This window comes from Oratosquilla oratoria, chromosome 32 (assembly GCF_046742065.1).
Source record: "Oratosquilla oratoria isolate Oo_2021 chromosome 32, ASM4674206v1, whole genome shotgun sequence".
Lineage (NCBI taxonomy): Eukaryota > Metazoa > Arthropoda > Malacostraca > Stomatopoda > Squillidae > Oratosquilla > Oratosquilla oratoria.
Genome location: NC_134808.1, coordinates 31,422,347 through 31,448,777, shown reverse-complemented (window position 1 = coordinate 31,448,777; position 26,431 = coordinate 31,422,347). Strand labels below are relative to the sequence as shown.

General features: G+C 39.9%; 2 protein-coding genes across 3 annotated transcripts in view; both read left to right on the top strand.

Moving 5' to 3' along the window:
- Positions 1-4,104, top strand: part of LOC143041838 (peroxisomal N(1)-acetyl-spermine/spermidine oxidase-like) — a 28,564-nt gene extending 24,460 nt beyond the window's left edge. Inside the window, exon 10 of the mRNA XM_076213933.1 lies at positions 1,249-4,104. Coding sequence (XP_076070048.1) covers positions 1,249-1,252 — 4 coding nt within the window. The 3' untranslated portion in view covers positions 1,253-4,104. The remainder of the gene's footprint in view (positions 1-1,248) is intronic.
- Positions 4,105-5,544: 1,440 nt separating this feature from the next.
- LOC143041837 (uncharacterized) overlaps positions 5,545-26,431 on the top strand; it is a 42,443-nt gene continuing 21,556 nt past the window's right edge. The window contains exons 1-8 of one of the 2 annotated variants that reach the window (XM_076213930.1): positions 5,545-5,964; positions 9,612-9,728; positions 12,020-12,173; positions 13,861-14,056; positions 16,311-16,520; positions 17,048-17,161; positions 18,161-18,354; positions 26,255-26,378. In XM_076213930.1, coding sequence (XP_076070045.1) covers positions 5,808-5,964; positions 9,612-9,728; positions 12,020-12,173; positions 13,861-14,056; positions 16,311-16,520; positions 17,048-17,161; positions 18,161-18,354; positions 26,255-26,378 — 1,266 coding nt within the window. In that variant the 5' untranslated portion in view covers positions 5,545-5,807. Of the gene's footprint in view, positions 5,965-9,611; positions 9,729-12,019; positions 12,174-13,860; positions 14,057-16,310; positions 16,536-17,047; positions 17,162-18,160; positions 18,355-26,254; positions 26,379-26,431 lie in introns of both variants that reach the window. The other variant, XM_076213929.1, reaches the window with a different exon arrangement.

The following is a 26,431-nucleotide window of genomic DNA, read 5'->3' as shown; positions in this document are numbered from 1 at the left end:
TGCTCCCCTCTTACTACTTTCAGGTGGTGATGTGAAAATGTCTTGCACTAATTCTGTCTATATACACCAAGAGCATCTTCCCCCTTATAATGGCGGTAGCCAAGTTGAAGAGAGGCACCCATTCCTACCCATTCCATTCCTGTCCACCACCCAGGTTTCCCTCTTATCTTAGCTCCACTTAGATGAAGGGTCATCCTTCTCTTTTGCCCACTGCCCAGGTCAGAAGAAATGCAGCAAGACACAGTACATGATGGGGTCAATGTTCTAAAAAAGTTTGGGGACCCCTGTCCTATATAGTCATCTCAGACTCACAAAATGCCCTACTAGCAATTTCCACTCAATTCTTGCTACCCTGTGGGCTACAAAATCCATTTGCAGATCATCCATATATCTATTCATCTCAAATCTCTATCCAGCTGTTGAATACCATCTCATGATGGCATCCCTGGCAATAAATTAGCCAACAAGGCAGCATTCACCCTTTTTTTATGCCTCCACTCCACTATCAGTAACATACTACTTTCCAGATCTTTACTACTTTGTAATGAATGTGTGAGAAAGACTGGGAACAACATATAACAAACACCTGAAACCAATCAAGCCCCACATACATCAATGGCTGTCCTTGCATCACTGTAACTATTGTTTTGAACTGGTGCTATGACAGCTAAGAAGAAGACATTCTCACATCACATATGGCCACATCATGACAGGAAATAACTCTCCCACCTGCCTATGAGAAGCTCCTTTCACAATACCACATATTCAACTAGAAAGTGATTTACACAATACTCCGGAGCAACCACCTACTCTCTTATCTACCTCCTCAAACAATAATGACACTACACCAAATCTTGGTGATAAAACACCAGTACCTCAATCATACCTCCACAACTTCCTATGAAAAAAATATGACTTGTAACTGAACTATGAATACTCTTGACTAGCTAGAGCAACACATGATATATAAGAGAATGTATGATGATAGTGCAGTATTGTCCACAAAGATTGAATTATCACTAAATCAAAGACCATAACCAATCAGTCTGAGATGCGAGTTATTCAACCATTTTTCAGTTCCCTTAACTACTACTGAAGTGCATGCTCTTGAATTCACCTGTTATATATAATTCTTGTATCTGTGCATACAGTATATTATTTTTTCCTTTAAATTTTTCACAATACAAGTTTGTGATCTAGAATTATAATATTATCTGTTCATGAGTCATTTGGGCTTCCTTTCAGCAGATGAGTGTGCAACTTTCAAATGTTCTTCAAGCTACAAGCCTACCAAGCCAGAGAAACACATCCTGCAGGCTGGAGAAGTAATTCATTCCAAGCATTCTATTTTCTCAGTTACCAAGTTAGACAGGCCTGAAATAAGACTAGTGGCTTGACACTAAGACAAGAAGACAAAGGTTGGAACCTGGATCCCACTGGAGTATGTTTTTACTCAGCTGCTTACTCAGAAAAACTAGTCTCAAGGAAGTGGCTACCAAGATGGATGAATTGCATCACCAGCAAAGTTCAGATGATTATGTCATCCAAGAATTGGTGGAAGTGGCTTTGCAGGCAGAGGCTGCCAATCTGGATGAGGGAATTGAGCAGGTTCCCATTCATCTGTCTGGCAATCATGAACATTCATTTGTCAAAATCCACACGTATGCAGTTTGTTAGAGTTTTCTTGTCAACCAGGAAGTGTCATCCAAGTCTTCAGAAAAGAATGTCTGTGTGTGGAGGTAGAAGATGAAATTGATACTTCTGCAATCTAGTTTCACTGAAATGCTCAATAATGGAAAGCTCCATTGGCCTTCCCAGTTCACCATTTCCCTTGCAAAAGACATCTGCATTACTTACTATAGTCTGTGCTCAGTAATGAGTCTGTTCAGGGTGTGGGGTGGCATACATCATAATTTACTACCAGCCATTCTGTAAAATCAACCTTAGTATATGCCTCATCTCTTATTTCCAATCCATGTGCTATATGAATTTTTTTTTTTTTTTTTTTGTATTCTGTATATAGTAAAGGTAACTATATAGTACAGTGAGTATCACTTTTTTGGATTGTATCAATATAAATAAATTCTATGACGTGGCTGCGCTTTTTCCCCATGTTGCCACATGGAGGTGTCACAGGTGAGACAGTTGGGATGTGGTGGGTAATTGTTATAATCATAAAAAGTGATACACATAATATATAGCTTCCTTTACTGTATACAGAATATAAAAAATATTCAAATAGCACATTGATGGGAAATAAGAGACAGGCATGTACTAAGGTTGATTTGGCTGAATGGCTAGGAGTAAATCATGATGTATGCCACACCCTGAATAGACTCATTGGAGCATACTGACTATAGTGTACATCCAAAGAGATTTCTATAAAATGTGCCCTGTTTGACTGCATGAAATCTAAGGAAGTCTTCCAGAAAGTAATAGGCACTCTTGGATATAGAGATGGTCAACTGGCCTTGCATCACTGTGTAGAGGACTATTGCTCCCTCAAAACTTTATAAACCACGTTGAGCAAGAAAGGAAGAAAGCAGGAGATAGAGGTGAGTGGAGAATGGCTGTGCATAGATAGATGATACTGTGATGCAGGGAAGGGAGTGGGTGGGGGATAGGGGGGTTAGGGAAAATGTTATGTGTAAATTATAATTATATTTTGATGCAGCCCTAATAGATTTTTCCTAGTCTTCTATTTTTCTGCATGGGGGGAGAAAGAGGCAGGAGGTTGCCAATTAAATGAAGCAGCCTTGCTGTGGATGTGCTGTATCTTGCTGCATTGCCTCTGACCCTTCATCCATGAGGAGCTAAGATGAGAGGGAAGAAAGGGTGGTGGATGGGAGAGGAATGGGTGGGAGTGGGTATATGCCTTTTGACTTTGGCTACCTACCTGGTAAAGGGAAAAAAGCCCTAGGTATATGGATGGATGGACAAAATAAAACATTGAAAATAATGAGATTCACCAAAACCACCCCAACAAAACACTAGCACACAAAAACCAAAAACCTCATAGAACACCAGATGAAAATGATAGATACACAGTTCTATGCAAGAGCCTTCAACCATGCTCACCCCCATTACATCACATAAACAAAAATGCACTAGTAGCATACTACTCAAACATCTACAGTAAACTTCCACCTGTACCACACATCCATACAAATATACATTCACACTTAGATTACTAAACAACCACTCCAAGACCAACCACCAAACACCCTTCTCCATTAAAAACATCCAGAAGAAAAATATCTTCTAAGTGAGAACCACACTAGCACAGTTGCATTCATGGCACCATCCAGCACTAAGACAATACCAAAACAGAATATGCCTGACCACAGAAATAAACTGCCTCAGTTGCAACAATCGTACAGGAAATACTGTACACTATATTATACTGCCTCACTTTCGCCATTCCTAGACAACATCTTATTTCTTCCTTGAGCAACTTTTGGGCTATTGCCAGTTATCTGGGAGCCATGGCTTTCCTGCAAGTTAGGCTTGAACAAATTGACTTGTATGACAATGACAAACATTGTTCGATGTTTTCACTTAAGAGTAATGAACACTGACATCCATGGAAAGTGAAAAACAACTAGCACATCTAACAGCAGCATGCCACTTCATGAACAAAGTAAATACAAGAAACTGACTGCTTTAAAGAAGTGAACTTGTTTGTAGTTTTGTATTTTGTTTGTACTTTGTTGTTATTCATTGCTTCTTTGATATGTGTGTTGTACATCTGACCCTGTTTCCTGTCAGCATTTGCCTACCTTTGCATGTTCTTAAACATATTTCCAGTATTTCTATATATTTGAGAATATTGCAAGTAGTGGTATATGTCAGGCAATAAGGTAAGAAATAGACATCTAAAAATGTTGCTTTAAATTGTTTTGTCCAGAAAAACTACAGGTAATTGATCACTCAGTGAATGGTGCTAAAAGTTGGAATTGGTCACTGGTATTGGGGTTGTGCAATCAGCCAAAAATATTGTAGGGGAGATGGAGGCTGGAGCTCATTTGATGGAACCAGATCATACATCCATAGAGAAATTCATCACAGTTGAAGGGGAAGAATTTGACATAATTGCAAGTATAAATAAATCAAATCAAGTTCTAATGCTGCTTTTATTTCATTTTTCCTTCACATATTTCCATGCATTTATTCTCTACTAATTTTTTGTGTTCATCCTGAGTTCTCAGGTATGAAGGGACCAATAATAGTAACCTGCCAATGGTGGTTCTGCAAGATACATCTAGGAGAATTATTTCCCACTGCTTTAATTTTAAGATCCCACATCCTCACTTTTGTCAGAAGATGTAACCCAGAGGGGGTGGCCTTTTGGTCTCTGGATCAGGCCTAATATCTCAGCCAGTTTTAACAATATTATTGAAGTCCTATTGTTTCCGGGTTGAAGAGACCATTCTTTTGTATTGCGGCTCCGACAGCATATTTTCATTAGATTTTGAAAAATTGTTCTGGCTGTAAGGGTTGCCTACCACTGCCCTGGGCCTTGCCCCGCCACCCTCGGAAGGAGTGGCGTGGCATCTCACCGTCTCCCTTTCCGAGGCAACCCTAAGCTTCCTGAATGGCACACCCTTCCCCTGGCGTGTGAGTGGTGCCCAGCCTTCCTGGCCTCCTCAAGGCACCACCACTCCTAACAGTGGCATCACGTGGACACCACCTGATTTCATGTACGAACTGTTCTGAATCGCCGTACGGCTAAGAAAATAAACATATAAAATTAAATTTCTGTAGTCACAGGTAGCACGCCAAAGGTGTGTCGCATCGTACTTCCACATGTCTAACCTGTATCCATATATTTCGTACAATACTGCAACGAACCTAGACGTTTGTTGCAATGTTGAAGGAAGGGTTCGGATTGTTTTCCATCGCGAGCAATTACTCGGAGAGGAATATGAAATGAAATACTAACCTCGCTTTTCCACGTATATTGCAATACTCGTACACTGTGGAAATACGTACACCGTTTTTTACGATAACAGTACTAGCATGAGATAGCACAAACTACTTGAGATCACAGGCAAGAGGTCACTATAATACACCATAACCAGACGCGATAACGATCACCATATTTCATATTTTCTCTTACTCATATTTCGTCTATTTGTTATTTTGTCACACTCTAGTTCGAGGTATTTCTGAGGTAGATAGGAGTAATACACAAAAGACTACCCTTGAGCAGGCCTTGCTTTTGGAACTATTTTACTACTAACCTTGCTTACCCTCACACCGGGCATCTCGCGTTGCCAAACGTACGATTCATCCCTTCTCCACGCACGAGGACTGTGTACCTGTATGAAACTAACACATACTATAATTTTTGGTAAACCTACAATCACCTTCGTAAATATACAATAATTATTCATTATGTTGAAAGTGAACATGTAATTCTACCGGAAATAAATTTTCTCCACTTTGATAACAGTTTTGTTATCCAATCTGATCGAGAAGTTTTGTTATCCAATCTGATCGAGAAGTTTTGTTATCCAATCTGATCGAGAAGTTTTGTTATCCAATCTGATCGAGAACTTTTGCTTGGAGATCTTATCAGACAACCCTCGCAAGATAGATGCCCACACATCGCCGCTGTCATCGGCATTCCATGGCCAACTGGTAGATAATATATAGCCTACAAAAGACAAATGGATTATTCAGCACAGATTGTGTACCCGGTGAATACGAAACATTCACTGACCACACCAGCGAAGGCATAGGGATGCAAACACGGCTGAATAATTTTTAACATTGCGGTAGAATTTTATCTATAAATTGTAAGAATGACCGCCTCGTTACACCACGTTCAAGTGTGTATAATTGGTGCTGGTGCCGCTGGTTTAGCTGCTTGCAACAGATTAGTTAGAAATGGTGTAAGGGATGTCTTACTCATTGAAGCCCAGGATAGGATTGGAGGACGTATTCATACAGTAAAATATGGTAAGGTTACGTCTACGTTCAACTTCATGTACGACCTGGAGATGACTAGGTCTAGTTAGTTTTGCATTGATGTAACGAAACTAATGATATTCTATTTTTTTGTGTAAAGTATGTCAAGTTGTCGCTATTTTGAATGGTCTAAATGTTGGTTACTAGTGTATCCCTCGGCAGGGACTATATTTTGTATGTAAATACAGATGATAGTATCGTCGCCACCATCTTAATACTCTCATCGTTCGTGCCAACAAATCTGCTACAACTGTAAATTGTTAAGAGCTCCTTCTTCCTCTCGTACACGTGTCTCTTTCTCAAAAATAACCATACTCAAGTATAACCTGATTCATTAACCTAACATGATAAATTGACCTAACTTGACAACATTATTAAAGTCTCAAAAGTCAAAAAAATACCTACTGAACGAAATGGAAGACCGCTGAGGTATAGCTTATTTACTATCGGAAAAATAATGTGGCGAATTTCTGCAGTTCCTAAAACAGCCAAATCCTTATTTGACGTATTCTAGGTCAATCATTATTGCATAAAATTTAAAAGAAAAATTTTTCCGATGTATGATGTCCTGACAAAACTTCATTCTACAACTTTTATCGATGAGGCCTTCAGAAGCCAGTCAGTGCTCTCGTCTTAATAAGCTTTTTATTGACTTAACCTTCCCCACTCCCTAACGGGTGGGTGCTAGAAATATGAATGATTATCTTCGTGAGTGTATAGAGTACAGAAAATTGGGATGCATAAATCAACTTCCCAGCTAGCCACATAGTACAAATGGACACCAATACTTCTCAGCTCGAATTTTGCATAGGAACTAAGTTTGTTTTAGCATCAGTAACATTATTTTCTATATAAATACACTTTTTTAGAGACGGTCTAATGACCAATTTGCTAATGTTTGTTCAATCTGGGAATCGTTGTTTCTTATGATCCAGTCATTTGGAAATTGGAGGGTGTCATGGGTTGAAGGGGAATGGGAGGTACATATCTCAGAAAATAACGAATTCCGAAATAAGTGATCATACCTGAATTACAACAAAAACGACTGGTTAATTCTACCTCAAACCAAAGAGTGGACATGTTATATAGAATTACTGGGATCATAGCTTTGATCCTTTGGGGGCACAAAGGAAGCTCTATCTGGGGACTGCTCCAACTCCCCCAACCTTGGACAACTATACCTAAGACACCAGACCTACCAGTAACATAAGCACACCTACCCAAATTTAACCTACCCAGCTACCACATCACAGCCTAACCTAACCAGGGCTGACACATAATCAATCTAATGAAGTAATCTATCATTGGGTGGAACAAAACTTAAAAATTATGTCATCATAGTGAAGGGAGACATTTCGATTTAGGTTGTGGTGGTGTATTTATACCTAATTTGTACACATAATGCCAATGAGGAGTTTTCATGAAAATTTTTACTTATATGTCAGTTAACTTAAAATCCTTCAGTAAACACCCAGTACTGTACCTCATACTGTTGGTATTTATTTTCCTGACCATCCTTAAGGATTAATAAATAAATGAATGAATAAATCTATATACTATGAGCTTTTCCCCCCTTGAAAGGGAGGTAGCTAAATCAGAGGCATGTACCTTTTCCCACCAATTTCACTCCTCCCCACCACTCCACCCCTCTCATCGTAGCTCCTCATAAATGATGGGTCATCCCTGCATCTGCCAGCTGCCCTGGGTCAAATGCAATTCAGCAAGACACAGTACATCCACAGCAAGGCTGCTTCACTTAATTGGCCACCCCCCTCTCCGTCCCCTCATGCAGAAAAAAGAGAAGACAGGGAGAATTCCCTTTAGGCTCAAAATATCATTCACTCATAAGTACTCCCTATCCCCCACATTCCCCATCCCTTCCTTGCATAACAGTATCATTCATATGCAGTCATTCTCCACTCATCCCTCTCTCCTGCCTTCTCCCTTCCTTGCTCAACAGAGACTCCCCTCTTTTTCAATGCCACCTTTACCCCATTCATCCATTAATCCTTGGTTGTACCCACAAGCCACAAGTTCACTCCCTCCACCTTGCATTTACCTCTCACACCACCCCATCCATTTATGAATTGAACAGCCAAGGTGACATAACGCAACCCTGGCAAAGTTTCACCTTTACCTCAGACCACTCTCTCCATTTCTAATTCTAACACAGGCTCTACTTTTCTCATAAAAACTCTTGACTTCTCTTAACAGTTTTCCTCCTATCCTATATATGTGCAATACCTCCCACAGTGCCTTCCTGTCTACCTTGTCATAAGCCTTTTCCAAATCCATAAAGGCCCAAATAATATCCTTACCTTTTCCTAAAGCTTTCTCACAGATCTGTCTTCCCACAAAAATCTGATCCACACAACCCCTACCTGTCCTAAACCCACACTGTTCCTCACCAAATATTGCCTCTGTTCCTCTCCTAATCTTCTCAATCAAAACCCTCCCATAAGCCTTCCCAACTACACTCAACAAACTGATCCCTCAGAAACTACTACACTCATACTTATCCCCTTTTCCCTTGTAAAGTGGAATATGGGCACTCCTCCAGTCCTCCAGCACTACTTTCATTTAGACAAACATTAAATAACCTCACCAGCCAGTCCACCATCACTGTATTTCACATTTTTAGACACTCTGAATGACACGTTTACCTATCTCTTCACTTACTAGTGTAGTCACCCCTTCTCTCCCTCATCCTCTCTTCACTCCTGACACCCTTCCAACTACACTTCCAAATTCAAACTTGCCCCTCCTTTTCAACTTAGTTTCACTTAATGCCAACACATCCATCTTTCTTCTCACAAACATACTGCCTATCTCTTCCCTTTTACTCTCATTTGTACCACATCCATACTTATTAAAAGACCCAAATCTTAGGGTTCTGGTTGGAAAACTCCTCCCAAACCCTTTGGGGCTATAGAGAGTAGGATGCCTAGTCCTATCCCCAGCCTGTTTTTGTCGCCTTTTATAACACGAGTGGGAACACTTGGTGGCAGTGTTCTTCTCCACCACAGGGTTTGGCAAAAAAAGGAAATGAACATTCAGAGAAGTGGTACAGGACAGTATTAAGAGTGGGGGGACAGCATAAAGGAGGGACAGTATCATCATTTCTGCATGAATAGAGTTTTCATCTATCACAGACAAAATGATGTGTGGCTCTGGTCCATAGGGGCAGCCCATGTAGACCCTAAAGTATCAGCTGCATGCTACTGAGCAGGTTTTAACCCCAGAGTAACATGGAACCAATACCCCAGACGGGGTATAAATAAAAGATAAAAAATTATGATAATAATAATCCCTCTGGTGTGGACCTAATTGTAGTTACTACTACACGACTCTGTCATTGTAAATTAAAAAATTGCACACATCATTTTAAGAAAGTTGAATATACTTTAATTGAGATGTGCAAACAAGTTAGTATGAAACGTTACTGGTTTAATTACTTGATAGAGTGAAAATAGAATTTGGAACTGATACTGGAGTACATTTTCTAGAAATTTTAGTGTTAAAAATTGTACAATGCTATCCCACTATTGGAAAATGGGGATATTGGTAAACAATTATTCATTTAAGTAGATGTAATGAATAGGCATAAGTTACCAGCGACTTCTATGTCTTTTTACAAGGGCCACATGTGCTGGAGTTTGGCGCCCACTGGATTCATGGAGAAGATGGAAATGTTGTGTATGGTATTGCCACACAACTTGATCAAGTTGAAGATGAAGCAAACTCACTACAATCTGGTAATGAAAGAAAACTTTTTTCTATGTACTGTAGTCTAAGTGAAAATGAATAACCTCGAAACTTTTTTGTTATTGGTTCTGATCCTGGTTCTTATAAGAACACCTGAGCAAGTGGATCTGTAAGGCTGACACTTTGGGAACAGATTATCTTGCAGACATTTCTCATTTAATAACAGCAAACTTTGCATTGGTGATATTTTTACCAATATTTTCTATTCATCCTGGCCAACTTCATTTCTATGGAGTTGAGAAAAATCAATATTACTAAAAAAAATCCATGGTGAAGGATAAATATGTAAATAATTCATGACTTATGATGTTTTGCCCATACCTTAGGCATTTTTGATTAGGAATGATTTATTAGGGTCGAAATGTATATATGTATATGTGTATTTATATACATATATATATATATATATATATGTATGTATGTATGTATGTGTATGTATGTTTTTACCCAATTATAGTATACAGGAAAGGAGCAACCCCTGTTGGGTCCTGTCTCCTACTACTCTCCTATTTTTTCATCCCTAGCCTTAAATACATATACAGGGATTTCTGGATTTATGTGAGGGAATGTTCCTGTAGGGATTGCATAATGTAAAAATCACCTGAGAAACATATAAATAAGATTTTTTGAGAAACTTGTAATTTAATAAGAACAATCAAAGTGGCATTCACATACCTGGATGAAGAAATGGTGAAGAAAATTCTAATCACTCTGATAAGACCAAGATTGGAATATGCTGCAACGATGTGGTCACCAAGTACAAAAAAAAAATGTATAAAAAAATTTGAAAGAATACAAAGAGCAATTACAAAATTGGCACCAACACTCTCAAAACTATCATATGAAGAGAGACTAGCAAAACTTGAACTACAGACACTAGAGCAAAGAAGAGAGAGAGGAGATTTGATAGCTATTTACAGAATCATGAAAGGCATAGAAATTATTGATAGAGAGAATCTGATAAAATGGGATGATAGAAATACAAGAGGGCACAGAAAGAAAATCAAGAAAGACAGCTATAGAAGAGATGTGAAAAAAACAGCTTTCCTCACAGAATAATAGACAGTTGGAACAAGTTAGATGAGAAAGTAGTGTGTGCAAAAACAATACATGAATTTAAAGATAGTTTAGATAAAATGAGATATGAAGATGGGACACCACGAGCATAGCTCCCCTTCCCGTAAAATACAACTAGGTAAATACAACTAGGTAAAAATACATAAAGTGAACAGTTAAGTTTTACTATTGCTTACTTGATTTTTTACATTGTGTTATTCTAAAATCACATATTCTAAACACGCATAAATCAAGAAATCCCTGTATATATATATATACATATATATATACATATATATATATATATATATATATATACATATATAATATATATATATATATATATATATATATATATATATATATATACAGATAGATATATATATGTATATATATATATATATTAGTGTATTTTGGGAGCAGGTTCTCTTTTAAACATGTTTGATTGAATACGACAGCATTCTGGAAGTTGTTGATTTTCTTTCTTGTGTTCTCTATTTTTCTAATTATGTTCTTCCCTTGGATAGGGTGGGCATAAACCAATTCCTTATAATTCTCCATTTTATTACATGACGTTTCGTCTCTAAAAAGACATCTTCTGGTATTTCTGTTTTTAAAGATACAGTAGTATCATAAATATTTATTGTATCTTTAAAAACAGAAATACCAGAAGATGTCTTTTTAGAGACGAAACGTCGTGTAATAAAATGGAGAATTATAAGGAATTGGTTTATGCCCACCCTATCCAAGGGAAGAACATAATTAGAAAAATAGAGAACACAAGAAAGAAAATCAACAACTTCCAGAATGCTGTCGTATTCAATCAAACATATATATATATATATATATATATATATATATATATGTATATATATATATATATATATATATATATATATATATATATATGTCATATATTTTTCATGTCTTTTTTCTATCAAATAACAACAAACTGTGGATTGGTAATGTTCTAACTACTATCTTGTTTCTTGCTGCACTGCTTCTATCCTGGGCAGTGGGCAGGGGAGAGGGATCACCCTTCCTCCATGATGAATTAAGATTTAAGTGAAATGGGTGATAGATGGGAGTAAGAAGAGTGGCGGTGGGTGTGTACCTTGGCTGGTTATCTCCCTTATAAGGAGAAAGTAGTCTATCGTTATATAGATAAAATATTTCTTCTGTAACATTGTTCAATATCTTTAATGAAATATTTGTATCCTCACAGGTGTTGGACAGCCAATATTTGTCCAGCCAAATGGTGACCTGGTTGATCAGTCCACTGTGGATAAATTCAGAGCTGCCATGGCCAGAATTAAGGAGCACAGTCAGAAACATTTTGAAGTGTGTCATCAGTCTGTTGGGGATTACTTTCATACTGAGTAAGACCAACTACTTGTTTGTTTAATTCCATTATATGTCTTTACTGATATGCATTTGTTCTAGCTAATAGGTGTTGCAGTGTCCAGCTTTCAAGCAGCTGCACTGAGTGTCAAGACAGTGAAGAGAGGATGATGGCAATGCCCACAAAAGATGGAAAGTAGTTATTGAAATTCTGCTGCTGGCACCAAATAGACACAATCGACCCTGCCTCTTCAAGGAGGTGCAGCTTCAAGGGGCTGGCACCTGGTCTCTTGACTGTGCCAAAGTCGCTCTTTCTCTCTCCCACATCATCTCCCAACAGTATCCCTGTGGGCTTCCACTTAGAAAAACTTGAGGCAACAATTATTATCATTATTATTTTCTATAATTGTTTTGAGTGGATAAAGAGGGTAGGGGTTGTCATATAGTGATGCAGTGGAGGTAAACCAGCTCTGGCTCTGGGGCCTTGCTGTGGAATTGTTGTGCCTTGCTGCATTGTCCCTGACTTGAGCAGTGGGATGGGGGAGAGATATAATGCCTGCTACAGTTTCCTGCAAGGGGTGTGCTTTTGTTTCTCACTGAGTTAGCAATTGTTTGTGTTTAATGCCATGGATGCTATGGGTGAGTTTTTCCTGTGGAAGAGGTAGTACCTGATATTTTCACACAGTTGGTGTATCCTCTGTGTATGGTATTACTTGGAGCTGTGTCTATGAAATTAATTGTAGAATTTTTGAGTAAAGGTGGGGAGAGCACAATGACTGATATACAAGGAATAGAAATATTTATAACACTCTTGTGTTGACGTAATGAACTGGGATAATGCTCTATGGGTGCAGTCCCAGTTATGCTGTACCCTAGATTACAGGTACATTTTTGTTCAGGGTGTGTTTTTGTAATATTTATTTAAATACTTGGAATAATGCTCATATATGGCATTAGGCAATCCTGCTTATGCTGTACATGGCTTACAGGGAGGCGCATTGAGAAAAGAAAGATGGAATACCAAAGTCCAGGAAAACTGGGCCATTTAGTATATTTTTTTTGGGGGGGAAATGATTAATTATGGTTTGGGGATATTTTTCAGTTTCTCTAGATATGTGTGGGGTGGGAGTGTATTATGATATAATTATTGTATAACCATGTATGTATGGGTTGGGAATGTATATGAAATGCATGCAATCAGTCTGACATATGTGTGTCAAGAATTTAAGAACAAACTTGATCTTGCAAGATACAAAAATGGGTCACCATGAGTATAGCTCCCATATGATACTACTAGGTAAATGTGGCTAATGGAAGGAAGGGAAAAGGCTTAGGAAATAAACATGTTCATAAGTATTGAGAATTATTAATGAAACATTTCCTTCCAATAACTTCCACTCACACCTCTGAAGAAGCTTAGTTAATAAAAGAATAATTATAAATAAAATAAATAAAATAGAATAAAATAAGAAAATGAAATAAAACAAAATTAAATAGAATAGAAATAAAAGAAGATTATTGATTATTAAGGAGGGCATGACATATAATGTCTCTCCTTCTATGAAATGCTGAGATGGAAGTGGTTTTGAATGGGTTTTACTGTGTATGTAGTGTCTGCTTTGACTTAGCCTTATTAGGGGAAAGGATCTTGGGTATATATGAAAATTTCTCAAGTGTCTGATGCTTAAACCTATTTTGAAGTTGATATACTGAATCTATCATCAGGTTTGAGAAAGTGAACAAATGGGGCCCTCTTGGCAAGGAACTGCTAGAATGGTATGAAAGATTTCATAATGTCATTGATGGAAGTGACACATGGTTTCAGACTTCTGGGAGATCTCACTCGGAGTATAAAGAGTGTGAGGGAAACTCAGTAATCAACTGGAAAAGTGGTTATAAGAGCCTTTTGCAACACCTGGATGTAAGTATGTATATGGTTAGTAAATAAAGTAAGTGGGTTTTGGATGGGTGTAGGGGTATGTGCATGCTTTGACTCTGCCACTCCTTTTATGGTGGGAAAATATCCCAAAGTAGGACACCAAACTATCCAGTTTCACAACATCACCACAAATTCTGGAGTCAGGGATGTTTACCAAGCTGTCAGGAAGTGGCATAAAATGAAATTGAATCAGTAATTTTTATTCTTACATATTGTTGTAAGTTTATATTTTCTGTTCTTTCTATATCATGTTGGGAGTGTAAGTGAGACAGGAAGGAGAAGTTTGAATGTGTTTGAGAAATGTGGTGAGGGTTAGGAAGATAGAGTGAGAAATAAGGAGTTGAGGCAGAGAGTTGGGGGTGGAAAGTGGAATTGGCAGATTTGATCAAAGAATGCCAGGATGGTTTGGGCATATGGAAAGAATGAGTGAATAAAGAGTAGTGAAAAAAAAGTGTAGAAAGCAGAGGTGGATTGAGTGAGCTTGAGGAGAAGAGTGAGATGGATGGATAAAGTGAATAGGGCCTTAGGTAAATGAGGAATCTCTGTTGAGCAGTGAAGGGAGAGGGTAGGAAATAAGCATGGAAAGAGAATGGTTGTGAATGGATAATGAATTGATGCAGTCTGAAGGGATTTCTTCTAGTCTTTTTCTAATTTCTTGCAAGTGGATAAGGAGAGAAGGTTGCCATGTAATGCAGTGGTGGGGGAAACCAGAACCAACTCATGGGCCCCACTGTGAATGTCCTCTATCTTGCTGAATTGCATCTGACCCAGGGAGTGGCAAGGAACAGGGATGGCCTTTTATTCACAAGGAGTTATTATAACAGGGAGCCCAAAATGGTGTTGGAAGGGTGGAGGGTGGGTGCATACCTTGGCTGGCTACCTCCCAACCTACCACCTATACTACACAAAACTTAAAATTCCCCATCCCATTTCCATGAAGTGGGACATGTGAGAAACTTGTCAGGTGTGGCAACCCCTGTCCTGGGAATTGAACTCACAACCACCTACTCATGAGTTCAACACATTATCCACTAGGCTACTGCATGGCCACCACACAAAACATTCACACAAAAACACATACCCAAATTAAATATTAAACAAACCCTTTAAGAAAGACCGCCAAATTCAATATTACAACCCCCCCCCCCCAACATAAGTCTCACAGAAAAAACAACAGCAACACTGGCACCCTTGCATTCAGGACACCATTCAGCATTAAAACAGTACCAACATAGAATATGCCTGGCTAAAGATTCAAATTGCCCCAGATGGAACCACCGCACAGAAGATATGGAACACCTTATACTACAATGCCCTGCAGTAACAATCCCCAGGTAACACAATGTATCTTCTCTGAGTGAATTGTAGTCTCACCCAGAGACTGTTTGCCAGTTCCCTGAAGGCCACAGGTCTTCTGCAAGAGAGACCAGGGGCAACAGATTGATTAAATTGATCAGCCTCTATTAGTTTGAATATTGTAGATAATAGTGAGATTGGTTTGTATGATGCAAAGTTTTCAGGGGGTTTCTGGAGTTAATTATATTCAGGTTGAAGAGCTGTTTGAGTATTCTGTGTCCATTATGATCTGTTCTTTGTATGTTAAGCCAGACTGGATGATGTGTATTCACCTACCAGTATGTGGATTGTTAAACAGTGGAGAGGTTGGAGTTGAGGGATGAAGCCTTGTGGGGTTGATGTAGTTTGTGGGATATTTATATTTGTGATAGTGTAGGTTATTTTATATGCATTTTGATTGTAATTATTTCAGTTACCATGTCTGTGAGTTTTTGTCTGTTATCCTTTGTTTTTGTTTTTAGAATATGCTGTTATGTTCTAGTGTTATGAGTCCACCCATGTGTCTTGTGTTGTCTTCTCTTATTGTTGTGTAATCATTGAATGAAGGTATCTTTATTCTCTCTCTCTCCCTTCTTTTCTTTCCTCTACCCCTTTCCTTCACTCTTTTCCCTTTCCTCTATCTCTGTGTGCTGGTGAGTAATCAGAAACATGTTGGTTGCATAATTGGAAGTGTAGTGGTTTTATATTTGTTTAGTTGTGGGTTCAAATCCACCACTTCGCTCTGATTTCCAGTAGAGACTGTTATCTGCCCCAATATTCCATGCACATAGACCAAAGGTGAAGGCTTGGGCTGCAGCTATATGCCTCCTGGTGTATGCTCATGACCTCTCTCTCTCTCATGGTGATTGACTGACTGACTGACTATCTGTCTCTCCTACAGGAAGCTCTTCCATCTAGTTGCAAATGGTTTAATTGCCCAGTGTCTACTGTAGAATGGAACCACAAGTCTTCCTTAGGGAAAACTTATTGTACTGTCAAACTGGAATCAGGTCAGGAGGTGAATGCAAATTATGTGATTTACACACCATCACTTGCTGTCCTTAAGAAAACTGCTGACAAGACCTTTAGCCCACCCCTGCCAGCAAACAAGGTAACAGCAATTGAGGTAAGCATTTAGCAGTATAAGTCTTCATCTGTTCTTCTTGAGGTCTAGATTGAGACAGCCTAAAGGGATTTCTCCCTGTCTTCTCTTTTTCTGCATGAGGAGCTGGAGAAGAGGTGTCACTGATTAAATGAAGTGGCCTTGCTGTGGATGTGCTGTGTCTTGCTGTATTGCTTCTAACCTAGGGCAGTGGATGAGATACAGGGATGACCATTCATCCAGGAGGAGCTAAGAAAAGAGGGAGGGAGGGAGGGATGGGAGTGGAATGGGTGGGGATGAAATAGGTGGTAATGGAATTATTCCTTTTGACTTTGGCTACCTTCCTTATAAAGGAAAAAATCTCTTGGTATATATATATATATATATATATATATATATATATATATATATATATATATATATATATATATATATATATATGTAAAAATAAATTTTATATTAATTTACTTCGAAATATATATTAATATCTATGCAAGGTTAGACACACAAAACTATCTTTTATCATTATTGTCAAGGGCCTTGGCATTGGTGTGGTGGACAAGATCTTCCTAGAGTTTCCTTATGCCTGGTGGGAGAGCTGTCAGGGGTTCCATTTCCTAAATAATCCTGACAAGCAAACGGACGAGAGTGTAAGTTGACTTAATTATGTTTTTACCAGATGTTAACCCTTTGAGGAATGTAGGTTTGCCAGCTGAATAAAGTCAACTGGCATTTGCTAGAATAGGATTCTTGTCTTTAAAAAGTCCCTCTTAACCTCCTCAATATGAGTCAAATACTCATGTGCACATTAGGTTACATGATGTACAATGATGCATCACAATATGCGCATTATAAAATATAAAGTTATAGCTGTTATTACTCGTCCTCTTTCACCCTGAATATTTATAACAGGAAACACAATCTAGCATATTCACAGAATATGGGGGTCACTCAGCTACAACTACAAAATAAACATAATCAGGACACTGATGCTGGTATTCTTGTATACCCACTCGTGCCTCATGACACCTACGTAGGTGTCATCATATTCTAGGGGTTAAGGAAGCACCATCTTAACCCTCTCTGAATGGGGGAGTTTTGTGATGTTGAACTAAATCAACAACATTCCTCATAGGGTTAACTGATGTAGTATTTAACCTTGTGAATAAAACCTTCTTGTGTGAGCCAAGATAAAATCCAAGGGTGATGATCCATATAAACAATGTGGTAAGTATTCTCAATTTTTCTTGACAGGTACTAGTGAGTTTAGGTATACTGGTATATTTGGTGTCCTGTGGAAGGAGTTTGCCATTCAGTTTTATTATTGGATGTTTGTTTGATTGATTAATGAAACAAACACATATGGGGCTTTTCAAGAGTTTAGAGGCTGATGTAATTTTGAATTAAGGAATTGTAAGAGTCTGGATATTATGAAGTTTGTCTTTGTCTTAGTCTTTAAGCTATTGATAGCATAACACATTTTTGTGAACACCACTTGTGGCAATTTACTTCATATATGTGTGGCTGTGTTTAGAAAAATGCATTCCTTAAAATCTTTTCACCCAAATTTTTTGGTAATTTGTTGTAATGCCAACTTGTTTTATCTATTGACAAACATAACAATTTATCAATCAATTTCTTCCCTGTAGGAGTGGGAGAATAGTTTATTTAGGTGCAGCACATACTTAAAACAACCATTGGTCCTTTGTGCTTGGATCACTGGCCCAGCTGCCCGAGCCATGGAGCAGTGCAGTCGAGAGGAAGTGGGACAGCGCTGCATAGCGTATCTTCGCAAACGTCTTGGAGCCCATTACAAGATTCCAGATCTTGTTTGGTGTGATAGGTATAATGAACACTAAAACTACTGTTGGATAGCTAACATTGTCAGTGGCTTATAACACTAGAGTTACAGAGGAACTAATTGATATTTTAGGGAGTTGCTAAATGTGAAGGAGGATAGGGAAGGAAAGATAGTTGCAGTGGGAAATGCGAAGAAAATGAGAGTGATGAGTGAGGAGAATGGAGGAGAAATAGGGAAGGATGAGGTGAAGGCAGTTGTAAAGATGATGAAAGTAGGTAAGGCACCTGGTCTGGATGGATGCCATGCAGAATGTCTGAAAAAGGGAGGTTCAGTGATGGTGGACTGGTTGGTGAGGTTATTTAATGTTTGCTGGAGAGAGGGTAGAGTACCGGAGGACTGGAGAAGTGCCTGTATAGTTCCTCTTTACAAGGGAAAAGGGGACAAGTGTGAATGTAGTAGTTTCAGAGGGATTAGCCTGTTAAGTGTAGTAGGGAAGGCTTATGGGAGGATCTTAATTGAGAGGATTAGGAGAGGAACAGAAGGAGTAATTGGTGAGGAACAGTGTGGATTTAGGACAGGTAGAGGTTGTGTAGATCAGATCTTTGTGGTAAGACAGATATGTGAGAAAGCTATAGGAAAGGGGAAGGATGTTTTTTGGGCTTTTATGGATCTGGAAAAGGCATATGATAGGGTAGACAGAAAGGCACTGTGGGAGGTTATGCAGATTTATGGGATAGGAGGAAAGCTTTTGGGAGCTGTCAAGAGTTTTTATGAGAGTAGTAGAGTATGTGTCAGGATTAGAAATGGAGAGAGTGAGTGGTTTGAAGTAAAGGTGGGACTTCGTCAAGGATGCGTTATGTCACCCTGGCTGTTCAACTTATACATGGATGGGGTGGTGCGAGAGGTGAATGCTAGGGTAGTGGGTCAGGGATTGGAGATGGTTAAAGAAAATGGAGAAAAGTGGGAGGTGAGCCAGCTGTTGTTTGCGGATGACACTGCGCTTGTGGCAGGGTCAGAGGAGGGATTGAGGAAGCTGGTGGCAGAGTTTGGGAGAGTATGTGATAGAAGAAAGCTAAAGATAAATGTGGATAAAAGTAAGGTGATGAGATGTACAAGGGGTGAAAGTGGCAGTAGACTGGAAGTGAACATTAAGGGAGAGCGACTGGAGGAAGTGGATAGTTTTAGATACTTGGGTGCAAGTGTAGCAGGAAAAGGTGGAGTGAAGGTGGAGGTAGAATGTAGATTGAGAGAAGCGAGTAAATGCCTTGGTGGTTTAAAGAGTGTAATGAGGAATAGACATTTGGGAATGGATGCGAAGAGGAGACTGTATGAAGGAGTGATTGTGCCAACAGCACTGTATGGGGCAGAAACGTGGAATATAAGAGAAGAAGAGAGAAGGAGTTTGAATGTGTTTGAGATGAGGTGTCTGAGAAGTATGGTGGGGGTTACTAGGCTGGATAGAGTGAGAAATGAGGAGGTGAGGAGGAGAACAGGGGTGAAAAAGGATTTGGGAGATAGGGTTGATGAAAGAATATTAGGATGGTTTGGACACATGGAAAGAATGAGTGAAGAAAGACTAGTAAAAGAGGTATGGAAGGCAGATGTGGAGGGAGTGAAGATGAGGGGACGTCCTAGGATGAGGTGGATGGATGGGGTGAAGGGGGCTTTGGGGAAGAGGGGAATGTCTGTTGAGGAAGGAAGGGAGAGGACGGAAGACAGAGGTGAGTGGAGAATGGTTGTATATGGATGATGTTGTGACTGCATGAGGAGGAATAGGCGGGGGGGTGGGGGCCGGGGTAGTATGTGTGAGTAAATTTTGACGCAGCCCGAAGGGATTTCTCCCCGTCCTCGCCTTATATGCAGAGGGGGACGGAGAGGGGGGGTCGCCGATTAAATGAAGCGGCCTTGCTGTGGATGTACTGTGTCTTGCGACACTGCTTCTGACCCAGGGCGGTGGGCAGGGTGCAGGGATGACCCGTCATCCAGGAGGTGCTCAGATGAGAGGGAGGGTGGGAGGGGTGTGGAGTGTATTTAGGGATGAAATGGGTGGGAGTGTTTTTATGCCTTTCCCTTTTTGGCTACCTCCCTTGTAAAGGGGAAAAAGCCTTGGTATATGTATGTATGTATGTATTATCATCACAGATTCAACCAATCCATCCCTTGCCCCAGATCTCTCTTGCATGACACTAGCAACACCTATGCAACTGGAAACAGTCCCCAGATTAGCCCATAAGTCACTCAAAGAAGAAATTATTTGTTGTCTGGACACAGTGGGGGAGTGCAAGAAGAGGTGTTTGTCCTCAGTATGATGGCTTTCATGAAAGGGTCTCCACCTTTATGTTTGAAACACAAAGTCTACAATCAATGTATAGTGCCTACCATTGTATACAGAAATTGACAAAGGTGATGGAGGCAAAGCTAAGGAGTGCACAAAGGAGGATGGAGAGATAAGTGGGGTGGATAATACTGAAAGACAGAAAGAAAGTAAATTGAGTGAGAGAGCAGACTGGATTGAAAGATAATGTGGAGGTGGTAAAAAAGAAAAATTGGAATTGGGCAGTTAAGTAAGTGTAAATGAATGGTGAGCAATGAAGCAAGTGTGTTAACGAGTGGATACTGTAAAATGGGAAGTGTACAAGAGGGAGACTAGATGTAAGCTGGAAAGATGAGATGGAGAAATTTGCAGGAGTGATGTTGCAGAGGTTAGCACAGTCATGTGAATCATGGAATGGTATGAGAGAGGCCTTTGTTCAGCATTGGACTTGAAATAGCTGATTGATTGATTGGTGATGGCTTTATGTGGGGCAGTTTGTTTCAGTGGCCAGGCTTATTCTGTGATGGTATTGTTTTTGTGCTGAATGGTAAACTGAATATTGTCATGCAAATGTGGTTCTTGCCTCTCGTTGAAGAGATTTTTCTCATTGAGCTAATGTCTGGTGGGGTTTGATGGAGTAGAGAATTCACTGGCTTGTCTTGAAGTACTTGTGATCTCATTGTGATTGTGACTTTATGCCGATGTGTTGTGTGGTAGAGGTGGAAAGTTGTTGTAGATGTTTTAGTAGTGTGCTGCTTTTTCCATTCAGTTGGTTTGTGTGATGGAATGAAATGGGTGAGTGGGGTTGAAGGCTCTTCTGTGGAACTGTTTCCCTATCATTTTCACATAGTCAAATGGCCTTGCTGTGGATGTATTGTGTCTTGCTGCATTGCTATTAACCCAGGGCATTGGGCAGGATACAGGGATAACCTGTCATCCATGAGGAACAAAGATGAGAGGGAGGAAAGGGTGATGGATGGGAGTGGGTGTGTGGTTTTTGACTTGGAAGTAAGTATTAACCCCTTCACTCCGGGCCAAAATCTCGCGGGCAGCATTAGCTGCCAGACGTACGATGTTGCGTCATAATACTCGCATTATAAAAAATAAAGTCACCGCTGTATCGATCGTTCTCTCTTTCACCCGTGAATTTTGATAACCATAGAAAATATGATGAAGCCAGTTTACAGAGTATTGGGGTCACGCAGGTACAACTACAATAAATATAATCAAGACGCCGACATTGGCATCCTTGCGTACCCACTTGCTCCTCATGATGCCTGCGTAGGTGTCACCGTATGGATGGGGTTAAAGAAGAGAGATTGGAGGAAGTAGGTAGCTTTAGATACTTGGGTACATATGTAGCAGGAAAGGGAGGAGTGGAGGTGGAGGTAGAATGTAGATTGAGAAAAGGAAGTAAATGCCTTGGTGGACTAAAAAGTAATTAGAAGTAGATATTTGGGAATGGATGCTAGGAGGAAATTGTATAAAGAGGTGATTGTGCTCATAGCACCGTATGGGGCAGAAATATGAAACATAAGAGAAGAAGAGTTTAAATTTGTTTGAGATGAAATGCCTGAGAAGTATGATATGGGTTACTATGCTGGATAGAGTGAGAAATGAGGAGGTGAGGAGGAGAGTTGGGGTGAAAAGGGAGTTGGGAGATAGGGTTGATGAAAGAATATTAGGATGGTTTGGAAACATGGAAAGAATGAGTGAAGAAAGATTAGTAAAAAAAGGTGCGGAAGGCAGAGATGGAGGGAGTGAACATGAGGGGGTGACCAAGGATGAGATGGATGGAGGGATGGGGTAAAAGGGGCATTGGGAAAGAAGAGGATGTCTGTTGAGGAAGGAAGGAAGAGGACAGAAGATAGGAGTGAGTGGATGATGTGGTGATGCATGGGAGAGTGGATGGGAGATGGGGGTTGAGGGAGTATATGTGAATGATATTTTGATGCAGCCTGAAGGGATTTCTCTCCGTCTTCTCTTTTTTGGATGAGGGAATGGAGAGGGGGGTTGCTGATTAAATGAAGTGGTCTTGCTGTGGATGTGCTGTGTCTTGTTGCATTGCTTCTGACCCAGGGCAGTGGGTGAGATGTAGAGATGACCTGTCATCCAGAAGGAGCCAAGTAAAGAGGAAGGGAGGGGTAGTAATGGGAGTGGAGTATGTGGAGATGAAATGGGTGGAAGTGGATGTATACCTTTGATTTTGGCTATATATATATATATATATATATATACATATATATATGTATGTATGTACTTCCCTTATAAGGGTGAAAAAGCCCTTGGTATATAGATACTTCTATGAGGAGGATTTTGGTTTCTGGAAGTAGATGTTCTATCTGGATGGTTTTAGTGCATATTCTCAGTGCTTTCCTCCCTCTCATCTTAGCTCCTCATGGATGATGGGTAATAATAATAGTAATAATAATAATAATAATAATAATAATAATAATAATAATAATAATAATAATAATAATAATAATAATAATAATAATAATAATAATAATAATAATAATAATAATAATAGTTATCTTATTTGGCATTGAATCAATATACATGAAGTGCAGATAATGAAAAGAACACATAAGCAATGTAGCAAGACACTCCAATTATTGTCTACTCCACCCTCAATTATTCCACAGCATGGTTCCCAACAATAAGCAAAACAATATATAGAACACTTCTTCATTTGTTGTTTTGTTATTTGGTGTGCATCATTATTTGACTTCAGCTATGTCCTTGAAAATAATAAAATCCATCTTTATATTAAATCAGTAGGGAGAAGACCTCATGGTGAAATGGCATATTTTCATCATTCTGCCAGCTAGTGGGTCACAAGCCAGATTTTGGTAAACAGCATGAGTTGTGAGAACCATCATATGACATCCCATGCTCCTGGTACAACCACTGATTGGCTTGAAGCTCTTGTATGTTGTGGGGACAACCTGCACTGCTTAGCCATTCAGCATTAGTCACTCTCCATCTACATGCTAGACTTGGTGCTCTATAATGGCCCAAAATTATTGCTTCTTTAGATGCTGAATGTGAAGGAGGATAGGGAAGGAAAGATAGCTGCAGTGGGAAATACGAAAAAAATGAAAGTGATGAGTGAGGAGAATGGAGGAGAAATAAGGAAGGATGAGGTGAAGGCAGTTGTAAAGATGATGAAAGCAGGTAAGGCACCTGGTCTGGATGGATGTCATGCAGAATGTCTGAAAAAGGGAGGTTCAGTGATGGTGGACTGGTTGGTGAGATTATTTAATGTTTGCTGGAGAGAGGGTAGAGTACCGGAGGACTGGAGTAGTGCCTGTATAGTTCCTCTTTACAAGGGAAAAGGGGACAAGTGTGAATGTAGTAATTTCAGAGGGATTAGCCTGTTGAGTGTAGTAGGGAAGGCTTATGGGAGAATCTTAATTGAGAGGATTAGGAGAGGAACAGAAGGAGTAATTGGTGAGGAACAGTGTGGATTTAGGACGGGTAGAGGTTGTGTAGATCAGATCTTTGTGGTAAGACAGATATGTGAGAAAGCTATAGGAAAGGGGAAGGATGTTTTTTGGGCTTTCATGGATCTGGAAAAGGCTTATGATAGGGTAGACAGAAAGGCACTGTGGGAGGTTATGCAGATTTATGGGATAGGAGGAAAGCTTTTGGGAGCTGTCAAGAGTTTTTATGTGAGTAGTAGAGCATGTGTTAGGATTGGAAATGGAGAGAGTGAGTGGTTTGAAGTAAAGGTGGGACTTCGTCAAGGATGCGTTATGTCGCCCTGGCTGTTCAACTTATACATGGATGGGGTGGTGCGAGAGGTGAATGCTAGGGTAGTGAGTCAGGGATTGGAGATGGTTAAAGAAAATGGAGAAAAGTGGGAGGTGAGCCAGCTGTTGTTTGCGGACGACACTGCGCTTGTGGCAGGGTCAGAGGAGGGATTGAGGAAGCTGGTGGCAGAGTTTGGGAGAGTATGTGATAGAAGAAAGCTAAAGATAAATGTGGGTAAAAGTAAGGTGATGAGATGTACAAGGGGTGAAAGTGGCAGTAGACTGGAAGTGAACATAAAGGGAGAGCGACTGGAGGAAGTGGATAGTTTTAGATACTTGGGTGCAAGTGTAGCAGGAAAAGGTGGAGTGAAGGTGGAGGTAGAATGTAGATTGAGAGAAGCGAGTAAATGCCTTGGTGGTTTAAAGAGTGTAATGAGAAATAGACATTTAGGAATGGATGCGAAGAGGAGACTGTATGAAGGAGTGATTGTGCCAACAGCACTGTATGGGGCAGAAACGTGGAACATAAGAGAAGAAGAGAGAAGGAGTTTGAATGTGTTTGAGATGAGGTGTCTGAGAAGTATGGTGGGGGTTACTAGGCTAGATAGAGTGAGAAATGAGGAGGTGAGGAGGAGAACAGGGGTGAAAAAGGATTTGGGAGAGAGGGTTGATGAAAGAATATTAGGATGGTTTGGACACATGGAAAGAATGAGTGAAGAAAGACTAGTAAAAGAGGTATGGAAGGCAGATGTGGAGGGAGTGAACATGAGGGGACGTCCTAGGATGAGGTGGATGGATGGGGTGAAGGGGGCTTTGGGGAAGAGGGGAATGTCTGTTGAGGAAGGAAGGGAGAGGACGGAAGACAGAGGTGAGTGGAGAATGGTTGTATATGGATGATGTTGTGACTGCATGAGGAGGAATGGGCGGGGGGGTGGGGGGGGTAGTATGTTTGAGTAAATTTTGACGCAGCCCGAAGGGATTTCTCCCCGTCCTCCCTTTATATGCAAAGGGGGACGGAGAGGGGGGGTCGCCGATTAAATGAAGCGGCCTTGCTGTGGATGTACTGTGTCTTGCGACACTGCTTCTGACCCAGGGCGGTGGGCAGGGTTCAGGGATGACCCGTCATCCAGATGGTGCTCAGATGAGAGGAAGGGTGGGAGGGGTGTGGAGTGTATTTAGGGATGAAATGGGTGGGAGTGTTTTTATGCCTTTCCCTTTGTGGCTACCTCCCTTGGAAGGGGGAAAAAGCCTTGGTATATGTATGTATGTAGATGTGTCCCTACTGCTGCATTATTTGGCATTTGGCATAATTTGTCAAGGCTTTGGCTGCTATGTGATGAATGATTAAGAGTGTACTGTATAAATATTTCACAAACAATACAAAATGAACTATTGAGAGTAAGAACTGGATGCTCTAAAACCACCCCAATAGGACACAGAAACTAAAATCCTACCCATGGAACATTACATGAAAATAATAGGTCCATAGTTCTTTGCTTAAATCTTAAACACAACATAACCATCTCATTATATCACATAAGCAAAAGGAAAGAGAAAAAGAAAAAAGAAAGAAAAGATAGAAATTTGCTGTGAAGAGCAGTGATGTATAGTCAATTAATGAAGTTTACTTGCTCCCCAACAGTTTCTTGTAACTGGATAAGGAACAGTCAGTCACCATTGGTATATTTAATTGGTATGAATGTATTGAGATGGTGTGTACTACTTCAGATTTGACAATCTTTAATTTGATTGGTAGGAGTTAAGCAAAGAAAGTAAAGAGACACTTATCATTGACTGTTTTGGTTTAATGTGGTCATGTTTTTCTGTGAGTTATTCCTGCTTGAAATCTGAAAGCATTCTTTCTCTCTTCAAGGACAACATGGCATAGTAATGTGTATGTTCAAGGCTCATACAGCTTCATAAGTATGAAGGCAGCTGCATTGGGGGCTTCAGTAGTGGATTTGCAGGCTCCCTTGATAGATGAACAAGATGACCCGGTGAGTTTGACTCATGTGAGATTTTGGCTTGAACTTAAGGTTTAGACTTGCAT